The sequence below is a fragment of the Sinocyclocheilus anshuiensis genome, unplaced genomic scaffold (genome assembly GCF_001515605.1).
Source record: "Sinocyclocheilus anshuiensis isolate Anshui unplaced genomic scaffold, SAMN03320099.WGS_v1.1 scaffold38, whole genome shotgun sequence".
NCBI classification, from domain to species: Eukaryota; Metazoa; Chordata; class Actinopteri; order Cypriniformes; family Cyprinidae; genus Sinocyclocheilus; species Sinocyclocheilus anshuiensis.
Window position 1 is genome coordinate 1,259,665 of NW_015544213.1, and position 13,136 is coordinate 1,272,800.

Consider the following 13,136-nt stretch of genomic DNA (forward strand, 5'->3'; position numbering starts at 1 on the left):
CGGCACAAATCCAAATATTCCATAATATTTCCATATTTGCGATGTAACGTATCTGAATGCTAAACTATTATTTGTCAGGTAAATTATAGGCTTTGTACTTCAGTCGCTTTCCAACGGTGACACAGAGGCGGGTGCGCTGATATTTGGTTCACTGTATTTTATTTTGATAAAGTACCAACTGCGCTGTCAAGTTAGCAATGCTGGAACTGATGTGTTTTGTGTGTGTGTGTGCGTGTGTGCGTGCGTGCCGGCACGATCACTTCAACTGTTTCCTTATACCAGCAGAATCAACTTTAAACACTTATTGTCTTATTAATAATGCATCACTGTATAAAGGTCTGCTTTTATTTGTGTACACTCACAATGAAAACAAAACATTGTGCTTTTATAAAATAAAGATATAATAATAATTATGTTAATTTTAATTTATTTTATATTCATTATTTTATATAGCTTTATTTGATTTAAAATAAATTAATAAAATTAAAATAATGTATTTTATTTAAAATAATCTAAAGGATTTATTTTTTTAATAAAATAAATGTAAAAAAATATTCAACCAATAAATATATTTTAGCAAAAAATATATATTTTTTTTCTACACTGCTTTATTGATACAGAAGCACATTCATCCTTGCTCTACTCTTCATGTGATTTGTGTTACAGAGAAAGATTGCCAACAGTAAAAATGATGTGTATTGAAACTATCTTCACTTGAAATGTCATCTCTTAATATTTGAGATGAGATTGGTGTGATGTGCCATTGGGTAGCGGTCTTGCCCTCAGAGACGCAACTCTAGGAGTCAAAGGAGGAAGAGGACAAACCTTCTCTCTCTCTCTCTCTCTCTCTCTCTCTCTTTGTCTCTCTCTGCGGTCCAGTTTTTCCTATTCCTGTTCACTCATATTGGGTTGACATTCTTTAGATTATCACTCTCTCTATCTCTCTCTGTCATCCCAGTATGTGTGTTTATAGGGCTTTAGAATCTTGTTTACATAGTGTTTTGCTGCTTGTCTTATGTAACTCCGATATACAGTAATTAGATTTTTAACTTCTGCTTTGGTCTGTCCTCATCTGATTTAGGACACCTAACATCACACAAAAATCAGCTGCTTCCTTTTTAAGTCTAATTTCTTATTTTAAAGTCATTAATTTTTAGTTCATATATTTTCTGTGTTGGAAAGTAAGCAAAACAGTTGTCTAAGTTAATTGTGTGGTGGGAATTTGTACTCTGTCTCAGCGAATGAAGTGTCCTGCAGACGTGGGGTTAACGCCACCCCTCTAAACACACCACTGCATTAATCCAAGTCAGAGACCTGTTCAACACATTGATTTCCCCCAGGATCAGCCTTCGTCAGGTGAAAGGTGCTCACGCAGGAATGTGGTTTCGCTGCTTTAACTGCATTTTTAAACCAACTTAATATAACCCAGTGACCTCTCTAGGACTTTAGGTTTTAAATATCTGAACATTTAAATGGGTCATATTGTCCCAATTGTTGCATTTTATTTGTTCTTGTAACAAAAACATCATAATTGAGGTTTAGATGACTATTTTGACCCTCACTCTGACTCTTAGAATTGAACAGTTTTTGCTACTGTGCCTGTAATAATTTATGTAAGTGACCACTAGTTATGTTTCCATCCACCTATTTTTATGTGCATTTTGGGATATCACATAGAAAAAAACACTGTTTGGAAATGGCAAGTAATTTATAAAAAGGCGCAAGTAATTTATACATACGAAAAAAGACCCACAGTGGCTTCTCCTACTGCAGCAATATTTTATGCAATATACGCATAAGTTAAATTCGCAACTTTAATGGAAACATAGCTACTGTTTTTCATTTATTTTATCCTTATCCTTATGATTAGGTTGAACAATTGGAAAGATCTTGGAAAATGTTAAGGAAATTCATTGGTCAAAATGTGGGACAGCCCCGAACCCTGCTGAATATTCAGTTTCACTCAGTAGTGCGTCATATTATAGGAAATAGATGCACTGTGACTGTTATTTCATGTCATTTTTTATCTCTCTTTCTACTCCGTTATAGGTACATTGGCTTGTATTGCATCATTATAGTTGAATTATTATAATTAACTACATTTTAAAATGTTCTGAAGAAAATTTGACTGCAGCTTGACTGTCTGTCATCTTACATGCAAAATTGTCCGATCACTTAGAAAAGTATCAGCACACCTTATTCACCTCATTAGGGGTTTGTTTGTTAAAGCACTGCTTTATATAAGATTGGAAGCGATCCATGTTGTCTGTCTGTAGTTTGATGTCAAGTGTTTTTATAGGAGCCTCATCATGACCCTGAGGGTTCAGGTATCTCATATATCTATTTATGTAAGACAGTGTGGCACACAAGCAGGCGTGAGGTCGGGTGTGTCCGGAAACAGCAGCATATAGTGTGAATGAGTTGTGTATCTGTGGTGTGCTATTACAGCTCATCAAGATGAGTATAAAACCACTTTGACACTCATATTGCTGTGGTATAATCAGACAATATCAGTGAATGCTGATACGCCTGCTCCTCTATTATACAGACACAAAGGTTTCTTCAAGCACGTCTTCGCAGCTGTCCTAAGGCTGCTGTCCTCTCGTCCCAGATACATCCTGCTCGGCCAGCTCAAATATCAGCCTCTGTTGCAGGTTACAAGTTTAATGTTGCCACACAGAGCTGCTCGTTTTTTCACACAACAGAAATGGTACAGATGTTAGCCTCCTGCTAGATTTAATCGCAAACCGCAGATGGGGAAGAGATGAACTTTCGCAGCAGGCTGAATGTGAATCTGAAAGATGTAGATGCTCTTTAAAAGTGCATATACTTACTTGTAGGGGAATGTGTAATGAAATAAGAAAATAACGTGGACCGAAACAGCATGCACTGATTGTTATATTCTTTTTCTTCTTTCAGGACTTAGAGTTCCATGGCGTGATGCGCTTTTACTTCCAGGATCGAATGGCGGGGAACTTCGCCACAAAGTGTATCCGAGTGTCCAGCACGGCGACCACGCAGGATGTGATCGAGACGCTGGCGGAAAAGTTCAGACCGGATATGAGGATGCTGTCTTCTCCCAAATACTCTCTCTATGAGGTCCATGTCAGTGGCGGTGAGTCATAGGAATACAAAAAAAATCATAAAATGCAGTTTTGTGACTTTTTACTACTAATAAAATTAATTTGTCACAAAACATACACCATTCAAAAGTTTGGGGTTGGTAAGATTTTTTTAATGTTTTTGAAAGAAGTCTGATGTTCACCAAGAATACATTTATTTGATTAAAAATACAGTAAAAACTGTAATATTGTGAAATATTATTACAATTTAAAATAACTGTTTTCTATTTCATTACATTTTAAAATGTAATTTACTCCTGTAATGCAAAGCTGAATTTTCAGCATCATTACTCCAGTCTTCAGTGTCACATGATCCTTCAGAAATCATATTAATATGCTGATTTGCTGCTCTTATTATTATCAGTGTTAAAAATTTTATATTTTTTGTGGAGACTGATGCATTTTTTTATAAGAACAGCGCTTATTTTAAATTAGAAATTTTGTGTAACATTTTTATGTCCTTACTGTCACTTTTGATCTATTTAATGCTCCCTTGCTGAATAAAAGTATTAATTTCTTGTTGAATGGTAGTGTACAATATGCAAATGCATACATGCTTACACTTAGCGACACAACTCAGTTTCACATTGTTGCATTTGGGAAAAGTCAAAATGCAGTTCATAATGCGACATCGCATGTAGCTGCATACTTCCAGAGTTTGTTTCTGGCCCTAATATTTTAGTTTAAACCTTCTGCAAGTTTCCAATGGACAAAAATATCTGTAGTTTGTAAAAAAAAACATAAATAAAACAAAATTGACATATTGGTTCTTATGAAACACGAGCAGAACAAATTTCTGTAAAAGATTTTAAACCCCTTTCTTTGAGTAAATATCACATTGAATTAAAGGGTTAGTTCACCCAAAAATTCTGTCATTAATTACTCACCTTCATGACATTCCAAACCCATAAGACCTTCATTCATCTTCAGAACACAAATTAAGATGAAGAAATCCGAGAGCTTTCTGACCCTGCTCAAAAATTATTCTCGTAGCTTCATAACATTACGGTTGAACCACTGATGTCACATGGACTATTTTATCAATATCCTTACTACCTTACTGGGCTATAAAACGTTTCAGTTGCGTTGCTGTCTATGTAGGGTCAGAAAGCTCTCAGATTTCATCAAAAATATCTTAATTTTTGTTCTGAAGATGAACGAAGGTCTTACGGGTTTGGAACGACATGAGGGTATTAATGACAGAATTTTCGGGTGAACTATCCCTTTAAATGCAATAATTTAGAAAAGAATGGGTTTTTGAAATTTCTTGTGTTTTGATTCATGAATGAGACCCATTAGGACTGTAGCCTTATTTTCGTTTAGTGTACTTTGATTAAAGTCCATAGAGAGGTGATTTTCTGACTGGCATAATCTTTCTCTGTGACAGAAGAGAGGAAACTGGACTTGGATGAGAAACCACTGGTCGTACAGCTGAACTGGAACAAAGACGACAGAGAGGGCCGCTTCGTTCTCAAGAACGAGAACGACATCATGCCCAAGGTGAGAAAAGGTGGCCGAGACCAAGACCAAAAGTTAGAAAACAAACCCAACTTGTTTCACAGAGCCTGATTCTGTGGTTTGTTCTGCTTGAATGCAGGAGCTATAGTTTTACGATGATTCACCGAGGATGTCTGTTTGTGTTCTTGTTGAGTTTTCTGCTCTTAGTTATGATGGAACAGCATTTTTAGTCCCCTGCTGTTCAGACAGCCCCTGAAACCATCTTCTCTCATTGCACGTCAGTTAAAAACCCTCTCAGGAAATAAAAACACACAGGCATCAGCAGACACTTCATTTCCTCACTTAAGTGAGGCAGGTCCATTTTTTTTTCTTTCTTCGTTTTGCTCCGTCTATCTCTCTCTCTCTCTCTCCACTTCGGTGGCTCTTAGTGTTGTGTGCAGCAAGGCTCCCCAAAGAGACATAAAATCAGAGCTAGCAGTGTCTGAGTCTGCAGGAATGTGTGTTTGGGTGTGTGGGCGGTAGATCCCAACAATTTCTGCATTTTAGGCTGTTTTCACACTTGGTTCGATCGTTCGGCCCGTACCAAAGTTTGATTCCTCCCTTCGAACCGCGATATGTTTCAGTCAACAATGTAAATACTAATGGCAGCTGTTTAACACTATAACTTGGTATCATCTCAGGATAAGACGCCAGTGTCACTATTTTATTCATGTTTTTGTCACCTTAGATTTGTCACAAAACTTCACACACAGAACAGCACTTGCATTTGTCTGCTGCAGATACAGTACATTGCAAGAGATGTGAAGAATGAAAGCTGAACTTTATTTGAATATAAGCAACTGTGAGAAAGCATTTTGAACGCATTTCACCTTATTTTTAATGTAAGGCATGCAGCCATTTGTAACTTGACTGTATAAGGCTTCTGCCGTCATTCACTTCCAGTAATTTAAGCTGTACAAAAATGGTCCATTTTGCTGCTTATTATTAGAAACTAGTGTGTAACACGAATAGGCATGGGCCGGTATGAGATTCTGACGGTATGATAACCTTAGATAAAAATATCACAGTTTCACGGTATCACGGTATTGCGATTACAGCCCTAAAATATGTTATTTTTAAATGTCTGGGTAAAAAAAACAACTTTTTTTTCTACTGAACACATTTTATTTTTAAGAAACATATTGAACATTTTGGAACAGCAAAAATGTCAGGCTAAATAATTAGAATAAATAATTAAATTCTTCTTAATTAAATGCAGTCACTTAAGTGAGCCTAAACCTGCAGCTCAACAATAATCAGAACGTAAATAAATTATTTTCTGTAAAAAAAAAAAATCCCTATAAATGAAAAAAAAAATGCAGTCACTTAAGTGAGCCTAAACCTGCAGCTCAACAATAATCAGAACGTAAATAAATTATTTTCTGTAAAAAAAAAAAATCCCTATAAATGAAAAAAAAAATGCAGTCACTTAAGTGAGCCTAAACCTGCAGCTCAATAATCAAAAATATAATCAAAACATAATTTCTGTAAAAAACCGTGACTTTTCCAAACCGTGGTATACCTTGAAACCGGTTATCCTCCCATGCCTAAACACGAATACTTTTACCGTTTACTGCACTGTTATTCTTCTAGTCATTTAACTAATGAATCAGAAGTCTCACACATTTACAAAAAATAGCTAGCTTCTACGTTGCACAAAAAAGTGTAAGAGTGTGATCATGAGCATGCAAATAGCGATTCATGTCCGGATTGCTTTTATTTCAACTCTGAACTGAAAACGTTCTAAAAATCTGCTGCTCTCCGCTTAACCATTCGATGATATGGAGTTGAAGTGATGTTGTGACATCTGTCTGGCGCTCTTTTGTAGAGTAACTTGTTCAGCATGCTTGAATTTGAACTCTGCAGGCCTTGCTTTGGCTCTTACTATTCACTCATAACGCAATATTTTGAAATCTCCCTGTAAATTTTTGGAGTGTTTCCTATGATGTATTGCAAAATCACAACTGTATCAAGACCTGAAATCAACAGAAACACATTGTTCCACTTAATTTAACATTAACCTTTCACCACTTTAATGTATAATAGGTAATAATGCAATGAATTTTTCAAAAATAATTTAAATAAATATTAATTAAAAATGTAGGAAGCTTAAAAATATTGTTAAATAGACATAAAAGGAGATGCTAAGAATTTTCTGAATTAATTCAAATCTTCTGAATCATAACCTACTCTACCTGATATCCCACTGCAATTTTTCTCAACATTTTTCGCTTTAATTTTCCTCTTGATCTCTCCACCAGAAATCACTGACAAATGGCCCTGAGAAAGAGAAGGAGGGGGTGATCCAGAACTTCAAAAGAACACTGTCCAAGAAGGAGAAGAAGAAAGAGAAGAAGAGGGAGAAGGAGGCCTTTTCCAGAATTCCAGATGGAGACGATCACACACTGAACCGCGAGGATGGGTGAGGAGTATCAACCGATTCGCCTTGTATCATAGACATGCACATAAAGGCAATAGTCGATTAAAAGGGTTTTTAGTAAGAAACCGTTTAAGAGCATCTTTAAAACTAAATCCATTCAGCTGTTTGATTTCTCTTGTCCTAATCATTTGTGAAAAGACATTTTTGGTTTCTCTTTCTGTGCTACAGTAGGTAGGCTTAATTGACTTACTTTTTTTTTATCACTCTTGTTTTCCCTCTTCCTGATAGAGAGAACTCTAGGTTGGCTGCTGAGGTATATAAAGACATGCCAGAGACCAGTTTCACACGGACCATTTCTAACCCCGAGGTGGTGATGAAGAGGAGACGACAGCAGAAGCTGGAGAAGAGGATGCAAGAATTCCGCAGTGGAGACGGTCGACCGGACTCAGGTTTGTAAACCACTACTACGTCAACATAATCTACACTGACACACAACTTCCCTATTTGCGTATCAACTAAGTGATTATTCAGCAGGAGGCCTTGTTATTCATTTCACATGCAAAGAGGCTAACCAATCATGACAGAGCGCTTTTGCATATTAAAGTCGCACGACCATATATGGAAGCTAAGCTACAAAAGTAGTTCATTCAGAATGTGATATTTTTCCTGAGGACAGACATGAGTATATTAACATTACCGTGCACATTTAGTGTTGGTGCATTATAAGAATTACATTTATGGTCATTGAGCTTTTCTGGAAGATTTATTGCTCTATATTTGTATCTAGACACTGTTTGGTCCAAAAAATGGCTTTGCATTTGTTTTTCCATGTAAAATAGGCTATGATGTCAGCAGTTTGTCTCCATGGGACACATGTAATTATACAATGAGAGCACTAAACCAGTGCCCTGGCATCTCCATTGCACTTGTTGGGACCTCTTGCCAATGAACCACCTACTTTCAAGTGGGAAACCATTCCAGACCACAACATAAAACTTTATTCTGTAGCTCTGTTCACACTGACACCTAAAATAGCCTTTCTGTCCTGGACAGACATGGATATTTCGATTTTCCAGGCTTATGTAATCAGGATAATAACGTATGTCTGCTGCTGAGGGTTTAGACCAGAGGCAAATCCTTAATGTGACACGCATAGAAAGGCTCCCAGTTACTCATCACATTCACCTCGTCCGGCAAGAGTTAAGCAGTGTGTGAACTGGTTAAAGAGGCTTAGTCGTGCACGCGGCTGGGCTTAGATCCCAGTGTTGGGGATGTTTGCGTTCTCACGCTGTGTCTGCTTCCATACTAATAGAAGAATCCTTCAACCTACATTGGACACAACCGAAATCCAGAACATAGGATGGTGTTTTAAAAGCAGTGTTTTCTGTGCTAATGCTGTTACCCTAAATCTCCATTATTCATTGACTTAGGCCATCAGTAGGTTTTGAAGCTGATGCAAGGGTTTTGAAATGCCAAGTATTGGCCAATTAAATGGCCTTACCATTATATTGGCCTGCCAGGTAGACAGGCAGGGAGTCAATGGGCATGATTATCAGCCAATTCTGATCATCTCGGAAAGCCTAGTATCCACTGATTAATTGGCCTCTCTGATGTATCGATCTACCGCTAATCTGCACTATTAGTTCTTAATTCTCTTGTATTATCAGACAGTTCTGATAATCTGGAAAAGCCAGGTATCATCTGATTAATTGGCCTCGCCAATATATCGGTCTGCCACTAAGTTACACTATTAGTTCTTAATTATCTTTGACACAATCTCTCTCTTTTAGGAGGGACTCTGAGGATCTATGCCGATAGTCTGAAGCCAAACATTCCCTACAAGACCATCCTGCTCTCAACTACTGATATGGCTGACTTTGCTGTGGCCGAGGCTCTGGAGAAATACGGTCTGGAGAAGGAAAATCCCAGAGATTACTGCATCGCCCAGGTGAGGTTTAATGCAGTGTTAGCTTTCTAATGCTTTCAGAGAGTTGTACTTCCCTAAAATTTGGAGGTGCAGCTCTGTCAGACAGTGTTTTTAAAATCTGCAGGATGGATTTTAACATGGCAGAATGAAGGAATGGACAATATTTTGATACTGTGTCATGGAGTTTTAATTGTGCATGCTCATTTCCACTATTTTTACATTAGATTACATCATCTAATGGTGACTAAAAGTTAATCTTTAAAAACATAATGAAGCTTAAATTCACTTTAAAATTTAAAATAATCATTAATCATTGATCTTCCAATTCTGTGGAAATCTGCGAAAGTTTCTTTATAATTCTGTGCCTTTTACATGCCATGTGGGTCTGCTGTAAAGTTATTAAGCTGATTGAACGTCCCTGCCTTGTCCGGCTCTCTTTGTGGACCTCTCCTCCTCCTCCTCCTGTGATCAAATCCAGCATATTTCATCAGGCCACTGCACGATTTGTCTTCCAGATTAAAGCCAGGAGCTGACATCTGCTTCACCTCTGCTGAGAGTAATTGAATTGTGTTGTAAGGTGCCACGTCTGGACATGTTTAGCACTGCACAGAGTGAAAGATGGAGATATGCGTGGGGATGAGGAGGAAGTGTAGAGGAGGAGAGCAGGAAGTGCTTGAAGTGGCAAGTCTAATCTCTGCTGTCAGCGAATGAGAAACATTGCCGATACAAAAGTGTCAACCTTGGCCTGTCTGCGCTGTTGCTCACCAGCTCTTCTCAGCCAATCACACTGAGAGTTTTTGTGTGGCATTGTAATATCCTCTCCCATCACTCTGGCCAATTTTAATTACTTACACAGCTTGTCCATAAAGCTGCTGTTAAATTGTGGCAGGGAGCGTGTATCTGTCACTAAAACAGGTGTTTAATGCCTGCCTGGAGTGCGCACTGTGAAATATTAGCATGCTTCGCCAAAGAAGTCAAACTTTATTAGTTCTTTGAGCAACAAAGTTGGATTTTTTTAGACTCTGAAAGTTTGTGCATGTTTGCTTTGTGCAGGTGATTCATGCAAATGATAAACCAGTGAAGGAGACTATACTAGACGACACAGATTGCCCTCTGCAGATCCTCAGAGACTGGACAAGCGATAAAGGTCAGCCACATATGCCGTTTCTTAAGCTTATTTTTGGACACATTTTGGAGCTTTTTGGAACGTCTTCACTATCTTTTAAAAGTTTGGGGATTTTTTTATTTGCGTTTTTTTTTATCTGCATTTATTTGATCAAAAGTACATTGAAAACCCATTCAATGCTTCTTTCTTTTACATGCCACATGCTTAAAACATTTAAATTAGTTTAATACAAAAGCCTCTCATTTACGCCATCTTATACTGCCCCCTGTTGACTTTAATGTGCTATTATGTCAATTTTACAGAGGCCTTGGTATTCCAGCTGAAAATGCGTCCTCCAGACTATGCTCCAAGAAAAGGACGTAAGCCCGACAACAGGATGGGACCGCCTCACGGATCCATTCCTCCCGAGAAACTGCCCTACCTGGTTGAACTGAGCCCAGGTGACACACACAAACATACACTATGACAGCAAATCCTCTTACCAGGAAATTTAGAGCAGAAACAGAGGCCTTTGTGAGTCATTGAATGCTAGCAGAGCTGTTCCTGGATCAGTCATGTTGGTCTAAGCCTGCTCTAGAGTTTCAATTGCACTGATGTGACAGCTGAGAAGAGCGGTCCACTGATTGCCCACTGACATGCATGAGTAGAGCTATGGCCAACAGATGAGTTCAGTGTCTGGACCTCTGTAGAGTCAGCTAGTGAGACCCCTTAAAATAGACCTTAGTTTCAGTCGAGTTGTTTTTTTAGAGTTGAAAATTCACATCATCTAGATCTGACCCTCACTAACGCTGTCTCTCAGTCTAACTGCTGCTTGCATACTGTTCCTCCCCCTACTACGGCCCACAACTAACCCTGTCACTGCATTTATAACCAACGCTTTTTAACTGAGCGTTAGGAGCAGAAACTCTCCTGATGTGTAATAACACTGTCTATACTGGAGGCAACCAGTGTCGCATTGCAACGACAAAAACTTAAGGCTGTCTACAATGAAATCATTAAAGCTTAACGTCACTTCTGAAAGTTCACTAACCAATCAATGATGACTACAGCAACAGTTATGTGGGTGACTTTGTGTTGTTTTACTAACAACAAAAAACTATTAATATAAAAACTGTACTTTGCATAAGTTATTTTATAATATAGAAACATATGGATTAAGTTGTTTTCACAAGCTTTATCTGTATTATATAGTTGTTATATTAAATTACTATATATAATTTTTTGTTTAATGATATAAACAATGTATTTTGTTTAAATATTATATTATAGTATATTTCATTATTTGATATTCATTTTGGCTATTTTTTATTTATTTATATACTATGTACTATGTATTTATATACTATTTTATGTATTATATAATATATTACTATGATATAATATTACATAATATTATAGTATATTATTAAATTATAATTTACTTTGTTTATATTATAAATATGTCATGTATTTTTAAATAAACATGTTTATTATTATGTTATGTTATTTATTTACTACAATATTGTTCAATTTGTATTATATTTTTAATAATTAAATGTTTTAGCAATTACGTCATGAGTTATATAACATATATGAGTCACACCAAATCAAATTATTACCAGGCAGTTCACTCATGTAAATAAAGTTATTTTAGATGGACTCAAAATATGGCTGGAGAAGCTGTCAATCCGCAAAAAAAGAAACGGCACATTCCTCAGCCAAATTGCTTCTGGTATTAACAGTTTTGTTGATTATAATGTGATAATTATGGTTTTGTCATGTTGCGTCATGCTGTTGTCCAGTGTAGAAGTGGTCTTGAGGATTTTCTGGGCCTTGACAATTAAGATTTGATTGATATATTCACTCATCTCTGGAGTGTGTGTCAGCTGACAGACTGACCACTTGCTTATGGCGCTTTTTTCTCTTTCTTGCTGCGTTTGGTACTCTTTGGCTTTTCCTCTCTCTGTATCTCTCGCTCTCGCTCTCTCTCTGGCGTGTGTCGGTGTGTGTCCCGCTGTTCTGTCTGCTCCTGGCTCCTGTGCATGCGTCCCGTCCTAGGGCGAGGGAGTCACTATGCCTACTACTACTGCCATCATGAAGGTAACACAAACCTGCCTGCACCTCCCACCCTCCCCCAGATCTACCTCTCTCTCACACACTCTGAAAGAGAAGATATAAAACACAAAAAAGATATAAAACTGACCTACTTGTTTTTTTTTGTGCCCTAAAAGTAATGTGTGCATTTATGTGGTCAAATTTTTGGCACTAGAGTGGATGGATGTGGTATTTTCTGGTAAAGCATTTAGTTTTATAGCACATTGTTCCTTCTATTGGTACAAAGTTCCCAGCATTGCCCACTCAGACTCTTATGTAATTGCTAAATATCTTAGGGTATTATTTACAATGCATTCATGGTAAGAGATCCTTGCCTAAAAGTCAACATGACATTAAAATTGACTCATCAGTGCATGTTATTCAAAAGAAAAAAGTATTTGTATTTTTAATTTAACAAAATGAAATCAAATAAAATGTCTGTCAAGCTATTGTCAATTGAACAAAATACATTTACCAAAATATATACAAAAATGGCTCTAACACCATTATTATGAGGATGTTTTGACATACACTCATGTTTTAAACCTTATTTCCTTTTACTTTTTGTGCTTTGCATTTTGCTTACAACTCCTAATTGCCAATCATCTCACTAATCTAAGAATTAAAATACAAAAACCTAACCATCCCATCATCATTTATAACCCAGGATTTCCTGTAAAAGTTCATTGTTTCTCAGCAAAGTTCCAAGAATTCTGATGAAGTTCCAATTTCCGATAATAGATGAGTCTTTGTTTTTGCACAGTATTCAAGGAATGTACTTGAAGATTATTAGTAAGGATATGTTATGAGGGTTGACTGGTCATTTAATGACCAACTAGTTGATTAGTGAGGTCAGTATTTATATACAGTTCCGTTTAAATATTTAGGGTCAGCAAGATTTTTTAAATATTTTTGAAAGAAGTCTCCGCAAGGATGCATTCATTTGATCAAAAATACAATAAAAACAGTAATATTGTGAAATATTATTACAGTTAAGAACTGTTTTCTATT

At 36.9% G+C, this 13,136-nt stretch overlaps 1 protein-coding gene across 10 annotated transcripts in view; it reads left to right on the forward strand.

Moving 5' to 3' along the window:
- LOC107697133 (afadin-like) overlaps nucleotides 1-13,136 on the forward strand; it is a 156,193-nt gene that overhangs the window by 85,194 nt on the left and 57,863 nt on the right. For 5 of the 10 annotated variants that reach the window (XM_016497776.1, XM_016497780.1, XM_016497779.1 and 2 more), the window contains exons 2-9: nucleotides 2,920-3,115; nucleotides 4,510-4,622; nucleotides 6,881-7,041; nucleotides 7,288-7,448; nucleotides 8,790-8,947; nucleotides 9,980-10,073; nucleotides 10,355-10,492; nucleotides 12,090-12,131. In XM_016497776.1, coding sequence (XP_016353262.1) covers nucleotides 2,920-3,115; nucleotides 4,510-4,622; nucleotides 6,881-7,041; nucleotides 7,288-7,448; nucleotides 8,790-8,947; nucleotides 9,980-10,073; nucleotides 10,355-10,492; nucleotides 12,090-12,131 — 1,063 coding nt within the window. The remainder of the gene's footprint in view (nucleotides 1-2,919; nucleotides 3,116-4,509; nucleotides 4,623-6,880; nucleotides 7,042-7,287; nucleotides 7,449-8,789; nucleotides 8,948-9,979; nucleotides 10,074-10,354; nucleotides 10,493-12,089; nucleotides 12,132-13,136) is intronic. The other 5 variants (XM_016497777.1, XM_016497785.1, XM_016497781.1 and 2 more) reach the window with 3 other exon arrangements.